At 48.2% G+C, this 7,021-nt stretch overlaps 1 protein-coding gene across 1 annotated transcript; it reads right to left on the bottom strand.

The window, feature by feature from the left end:
- Positions 1-3,104: 3,104 nt before the first annotated feature.
- Olig3 (oligodendrocyte transcription factor 3) lies at positions 3,105-5,170 on the bottom strand. Its single transcript, NM_053008.3, has one exon. It carries the CDS (start codon positions 5,078-5,080, stop codon positions 4,259-4,261), a length of 822 nt encoding a protein of 273 aa, NP_443734.2. The 5' UTR covers positions 5,081-5,170; the 3' UTR covers positions 3,105-4,258.
- Between the last annotated feature and the right edge of the window lie 1,851 nt (positions 5,171-7,021).

Below are 7,021 nucleotides of genomic sequence, written 5' to 3'. Positions count from 1 at the left end.
ACTCACCTTCTCAGGGATCCCCTGCACTCCCCTCCGGAGGCCGCGGTGTGCTGGGATGGGCTCATTGAAAAACCTCAAAGACTAGGCAGCTCCACAGCCAAGAACCTGAAAGAGCAGGGACTCAAGGAAGTGTACTAGGGAGATTAGGAGTGCTCCTCGGGCCCAAAAAGCTCAGCTCCTAGAGGCTCTCAGGAGAGCTGACACTCCTACCAAGGGCCCTACCTCGAGTCTAGGTCTTCCAGAGGACACGCCTAGAGTCTTCTGTGGATGCTCTATATTCCTTTTTTACCTCTTTCTACTTCTCCTACTTTCTCTCCTTCCACTCTTTCCCTCTCCCTACCTCTGCATCCTCCTACCCCCCTCCTCCCTAAACCTGGTGAGTGGAGGCCCAGCTGATCACAAGTCTCAGGTGGCCAGGGTGAGTGCCTGGACCAGATGCTTTTTCTGGCATTTTCCTTTCCTGGGTAAGGTAAGGGTCTGCCCGTGGACTCAAGCCTGGGGAACAGGCAGCCCTAAGACAAGAGGGAAAGACCTGTTCTAAGAAAGGTATTGTCTCCCCATGCACTGAGAGGCCCCCAAAGAGGCAAGACTGAATCTCTGTGTGGAGACTGGCCTGTTCTGAGTCCTAGGCCAGTTAGGGTACCCACTAGCCACAGAGATGAGGAGCTGCAAAGCCATTGAGCTTCCAACCTGAGAGCCAGCCTTTGGGTACAGTTGGGACCTTGTCTCAGAGGCAGGTGGGAAGAGGAGTCTCTCAAAAGTGAAATCTCTTCTCGGGACCTGGAAGACACAGAAAAATCTATGGGTCTAAGCTAGTGTTCCTGGAACCTACCCCTGTGAGGAGTGGTCTGTGCATTTGGTTCTGAGGGCACCAGGGCTTGGTGGAGGTGGGGAGGAGGCAATTTAAGGATACATAGAGCTTCCTGTTCTTGTAGCTAGGGAATGCGGGGCTGCACCAGCCCAGGCTGATCTTTCTTTCCACAGAGTAAATCCTCTGAGTTGGGTGTGGTGTGGGGGGGTGAGCCTCCTTAAGAAGGAAGATCTGGTGCAGGCCTGGTGACAAAAGCCAACCTCACTTTCACTTTCCTCTGGGGACTTAGGTTCACAGTCAGTGGACATGCAAGACTCCAAGAGGTTTTTAAGGTAGATTTTATTTCCTCTTTCATGCAAAGTAACATCTAATCAGGGTTGGAAGTATTCTGGTTGTGTTTCTAGATTGAATTTAAAAGTACTTAAAACTTGTAAACTTGTAAAGAGATTGTGTACTCATAATCGAAACAGCTCTCTAAGCAAGAACTGTTATTACCTTCCCCTCGGTGTGGTCCTGTGAGTTTGAAAACTTAACAGGAAAAATTGTGAACAAAAGTTAGCTTGTACACTCACACCCAGGAACCGGTCAAAACACCACACAAGGGGCTACTGGCAATATTGTCTTCGTTTCAGTAAACCCAGAAACCCGATGGCCATTATTCTTGTTCCTGGCATGTTTTAAGAACGTTTTGTTCTCCTGGACCACAGAAGAAAGTTTTATGGCTGGGAAAAGAGTTTGGGATATTTGTGAGATCTCCTCTGTGTTGGTTGAGAGGATTGTCTATTTTTTATTCCAGTGAATATCTGAAAGTAGATATAGAGCCTGCACGTCAGAACTTCAGATTCCCTTTGCTTCGTGCATGCACACACACACACACACACACACACACACACACACACACACACACAGAGAGAGAGAGAGAGAGAGAGAGAGAGAGAGTTTGGCGTTATCTGGACACTGGAGAAATAAGCCCAATTTGAGGCTTGGGTCTTCCCTAGGACCAGACTTGTGGAAATGGCAAGAGGCTCAGGAGTAAGTTGCCTTCCTGATTGATGAAACTGTCCCTCCCCTCCTCTTCTTGAATAATAAACTCCTGCAAAGGCTGGAGGCTGTGTTGTGTTGGTTTCAAATAAATCCTCAACAGGCGCTTTCCTCACTCAGAGAAATGAATCACACTTGGGAAACAGACAATTATTCTTCCATTTGTCTGACTACAAGCAGAGGAAAAAAGCAACCTCCCTTGTCGACTGGACTTTAGAATTTCCCCCTAACTCAAGCATGCGGGGCAGATGGATACAGGAATAGTGGGAGCAGGCAGATAGAAGGGGGATAGAAGTGACTCAATAAGGTTGGGGGTTTTAGGCGGGTATTCCAGACCTAGCCAGGGGAGGGCAAGGGTTCTCTAAATATGCTCTTCTGCCTGAGCCTTAAAAGGAGATCCAGGCAGGTGGAATTGTACCTTTTACCATAGAAGCCAATTCTGGGTTTGCTTTTCCAGGAGACAGAAGCTCAGGACCCTACACTGCCATTACACTGTCACCAGACCGCAGTTTCTCTCTCTTCTTTCAACAAAACAGTGGTCCTGCTGAAGCTGGACCGCTCTCCTTTCTTTAGAAAGAATTTTGAGTGTTTCACTGAAGAAATGGGAGGTGAGAACAAAAAGCAAACTGGAATTGATAAAAATGACCCTGGGTTTAAGTTCAGGATGCCCAAGCGCTTTTGGCTAATCACAACCGCAATCATCTAAGACGAGGAAGAATTCCTACTAAGAATCCTTGGGATATTCAGGCTTGGGTGCCATCAACCTAAACCAAAGCTCACTTACAAAGCAGATGTTGGGTTCCCATCTTTCCCCAGCAGGCAGGCTAGGTGAGTGTTGTTTAACTTGTAAAACATACTGGATTGGCACCCATAGGCTAAAAAGACCAAAGAGGTCACTTTAAAGCAAAAAGAAGTTAACTTACTGCTTCTTTCTTGTCACCATGCTGCGTCTCTCACTTCCTGCCACCTTGAGCTTCCAGATTCTACTTTCGATTTTTAATTCTTGAGTCTATGAGGGTCTAATTGCTGCAGAGAAATAAGGGTCTCAAACAGGAAAGGAGTGCATTTGCAGCCATTCGAAGGACAGGTAGGTTCAGTGGTTAGCACAGGTGTATCCTTTCTCTGTTCTTACAAATGACCAGAGGAAAACCTTCCATCAAAATCCCTCACCCATACCCAGACCGTGTACTGGGCCCACAAGTTTCTTATCCCACAACTACTATTGATTAAAAAATTTAAGCGAAGGCAAATACCGGATTTAAAGGTTCTCTTTTATTTGAAATCTCATCCAGAAACACTGGTATTAATAAATATATCATACTTATCAAGAATATATAAAAAATAAAGACAGGTATTGTCTTTGAGGCCCTAACAAAATATTCAAGCAAATGTTCAGGAAAATAAAAGTGGCAGCCCCCTCCCCAAAAACCCAGTGTGTTTTCAAAGCTGAGGGGTAACCGACCCAACCCCGCATGCAGTATAATTTGGCAAGGGGGTAGGATGAACTTCTAGAGGAGGCCCGGTTTTGTAGTGGGCCCCTTGGAACAGCCCTAACGTTGGAATGAGATTTGAGGGACAGAGACAGACATGGGCTTGGGGGAAGAATCACATGTTCATTGAGTGTGAATCTCTGTGCTCTGGCCCCCTTTTCATTTTATACAACCACAGACAGATATATGGAGTACTTTGGAGAGCTCACTAATAAATCCTTGTTACAAGGAAAATGGCGCTATAGCCCGCACAACATGTTTAGACAAGATTCATTTAGAAGCGTGCATGCATTTTCTTGACCTATGTTTGCGTGGAAAGGAAAACCCACATAAGAGGTTCATGCCCTGGGCTGAGAATCAAAACTTGGATTCTGAAACAAGCTCTCTCTCTCTCTCTCTCTCTCTCTCTCTCTCTCTCTCTCCATTGTCTCTGAAAAATCTATAAGGGCAGAGACAATCATAAGTGTATCTAGCTCGATGAAATATTTACATTTGCTTTGCACAAAAGGGATAGCCATCTTTCCTCCAAGATAAGAACACAGCCAGAAAGAGCCAACTCCAAAGTTCCTTTGCAAGTTTTAAACTCCACTGATCCCATCGTTAAACAACAAATGCAGTTTTGACAAGAGCATACCACAGTGAGAAATACTGGCGTGGCATGAGGGAAAGAAGCATGCATGCAAAACAGGACTTCGGGTTCCAGTCCCCTTCGCTAACACCTAGGTATTCCAGTTTGGTTTTGGCACGCCCCGCTGGGGTGGGTCAACTGGAATCTGGATCTGTAGGGCGCTGGCGAGGCCTGGGGCCGCGCGCCCACCCTCCCGCAGGCCGAGCAGTCTCCCTTTCCCTCCTGGCCCGGCACTGCGACCCCTGCCTCAGCTCTCCCTTCCTCCTCCCGGCCGGGCCAGCCCGTGGCTCACTTGAGCAAGTCCTTGGATTCAGCCGAAAGCCGGGCCATGTTGGCGGTGGAGAGAGCGGACAGGTGCGGCGGTGGTGGCATCTGGCAGATGGTGCAGGGACAGGGCAGCCCCGCCCAGTGCTGGAAGCCGCTGCCCAATTGTAGCGCGGGCGGCGTGGAGGGCGCCTTGAGCAGTGAGTGGGGAGGACGGATGGTGCCAATGGTCGGCAGGGAGGTCGCGGACAGAGGGGACGAGGCATTGCCAGAGGAGAGCGCGCCGCCCAGGATAGGGTGCACCGGGTGCACAGCGTTGGCTGCGTGTGCCGGGTGGCCGGCCGAATGCCCCACAGTCCCACAGTGGAAGGCCGAGTGGTGTCCCCCGTAGATCTCTCCAACCAACCTCTTCATCTCCTCCAGGGAGCTGGTGAGCATGAGGATGTAGTTTCTGGCCAGAAGCAGAGTGGCGATCTTGGAGAGCTTGCGCACCGAGGGCCCGTGAGCGTAGGGCATGACCTCGCGCAGACCATCCATGGCGAGGTTCAGGTCGTGCATCCTCTTGCGTTCGCGTCCGTTGATCTTCAGCCGCAACTGCTGAAGATCCTGCTCCGACAGCTGCTTCTTGATTTTGTACTTGCTGCTTTCTCCTGCAGCCTTGGCGCCTGCCCTCGAGAGGCTTTCCCCTGGCATCTTCTGGACCATATCGCCCTGTGTGGAGGAGACCGAGTTCAGACGACTCTCCTGATGGTGGTGGTGGTGGCGGTGGTGGTGGTCTCTTAGGTACATCTCATCCATGTCCGGAGATGACGCTCTGCTGGAGACAGAGCTCGAATCAGAATTCATTTTATTACAAGAGATGCGGCCTTATGGTTGAGGAGCCTTTAGGCAGGAAATTAAAGAGAATCTTGAATTAAAAAAAAAAAAAAAAAAAAAGCAAGGTCCAGGAACCCACTTCCCCAGTTGTAAAACCAGAGAAGAAAAGTCAAGGCCCTGCCTTGCCCCGCCTCTCTCTCTCTCCTGGCTTGCTTCGCTATCTCTGGTTTAGCTGTTTCCTGCACTGCACATTGGTGTGTGCCTGAACTAACCTCTTGCAGTAAAAGAGGGGCTTTTATAGCGCTGCAGTGGAGAAAAGAGACAAAAGGAGCCCTCCTATCTATCCTGGGCTGGTTAAGATGACGTGCCATCATCATTCAGGGCGGTGCGCTTTGCTGTCCCAGTTAGCAAGGATTCCTATTCATATTCATTGTGGGGCCGCCCTGGGACACCTCTGCTTGGAACCACAAGGAGCCCCCAGGCACAAAACCCTTTGATTGACACACTCACCGCGGATGCACTGGACTTCTTGTTTTTGTTGTTGTTTTGTTCTTTAAAAACTTTCTTCTGTGCCACTCCCCTCATTCTATTTCTTTTAACCAAATCTTACACTTAAAATGAAGGGAAGGAACAGAAGTTGCCTGGAAGATCAGCCTACGACGTTACTTTGGACTTAGAAGATATGGGTTGTTCTCTATCTAGTTTACAGAAATGTGGGCAAAACAAGGTCTCAATAGAAAGCCGGATACCGGAGCCAAAACGGGGCAGGTTCAACCAGGGAGACTTGGAGACTTTGCTGACTGAAGTTGTTATTCACTGGTACATTTTCTCTAAATTCAGTTAATTTTGTTTATTTGCCCTTTCCGGTAAATTAAAAAAAAAAAAAAAACATGTGCCCATTTGGCAATGCGTTTTTGCCTTTGATGCTACTGTGGAGAAGTCTTCTTTTGCGTTAAAAATAGCGAATTGAAATAATTTTGGTTTTGTACATTTCTTTAACTTCTTAGCTATAGAACTGAGGGAGGAGAGACAAAACCCCCAATGTTATATGAAAATCAATTTAGGAAGAAAATTTGGGGAGAGAAAAGGGTGAAGAAAAATGGGAGAGTTAGGGATTGAAACGAATCTCAAGAGCTCGGTACAGATCTTTGGGGTTCCAGCTTCCCAAATGGGGTAGCTAACTGCCTTCTTCGCCTCAAGTTCCACTGTGTGTTGGGATGGGATGAAGGCAGTCTTTGGCCTCAGGGTGAAAGCTGAGAGCATCCAGAGTTTAGCACCAGACCACCTGGAGCGGCAGCTGAGCAGAGCGGGAGTTCAGGGTAAAATCAAGTGTGTGGTGTGTGTGCGTGTGCATGTGTGTGTGTATGTGTGTGCACAGGACCTGGAGATACCTGTCTGCGGGCTTGTTACAAAGCCGTGGCTCTGAGGATAAACAGACCTGGAGTTTGCTGTGTTCCATAGATGCAAGTTCATAACTGGGCACAGACATCCCTGCTCCCGCCCCCATTCCTTTTCGATGTTTTTGTCAATCAAAAATTGCTCTTTAGCACCAGAGGCAGGAACACAGAAATCCCTAGAAAGAAAGTAGTCTTGGGCAAGGGTGGCCTCTAAAAGCAGCTGGATACCCCATCTCTCCCGGCTTGAAAATTCCATGAACAAAAGCTAAGTTAAGGCAGTGTCTCTATAGAAAAGCAAGAGACTTTTGTACTGTAACCTTAGGCAGACATGGCTTGCCTTACAATCACCGGGAAAACCAGAAAAAGGAGTCTTCATTTCCTACAAACGCAAATGAGACAGTCAGCAGAGGGTACCCCCATACGGGGGAGTTTGTAAACCCTGGAGAGGTCGTGTATACTGACACACAGTCATCAGTGAAACTCTTTCTAGTCCTCTACCAGCAGGATACAGAGACTGGACATTGGAGTGAATGCTTTCTCACTCTGACCTGGTTTAAAAGAAATAACATGGTCA

This window comes from Mus musculus, chromosome 10, assembly GCF_000001635.26.
Source record: "Mus musculus strain C57BL/6J chromosome 10, GRCm38.p6 C57BL/6J".
Taxonomy (NCBI): domain Eukaryota; kingdom Metazoa; phylum Chordata; class Mammalia; order Rodentia; family Muridae; genus Mus; species Mus musculus.
The sequence above is the reverse complement of the archived record's forward strand: the minus strand, read 5'-3'. Positions and strand labels throughout refer to the sequence as shown.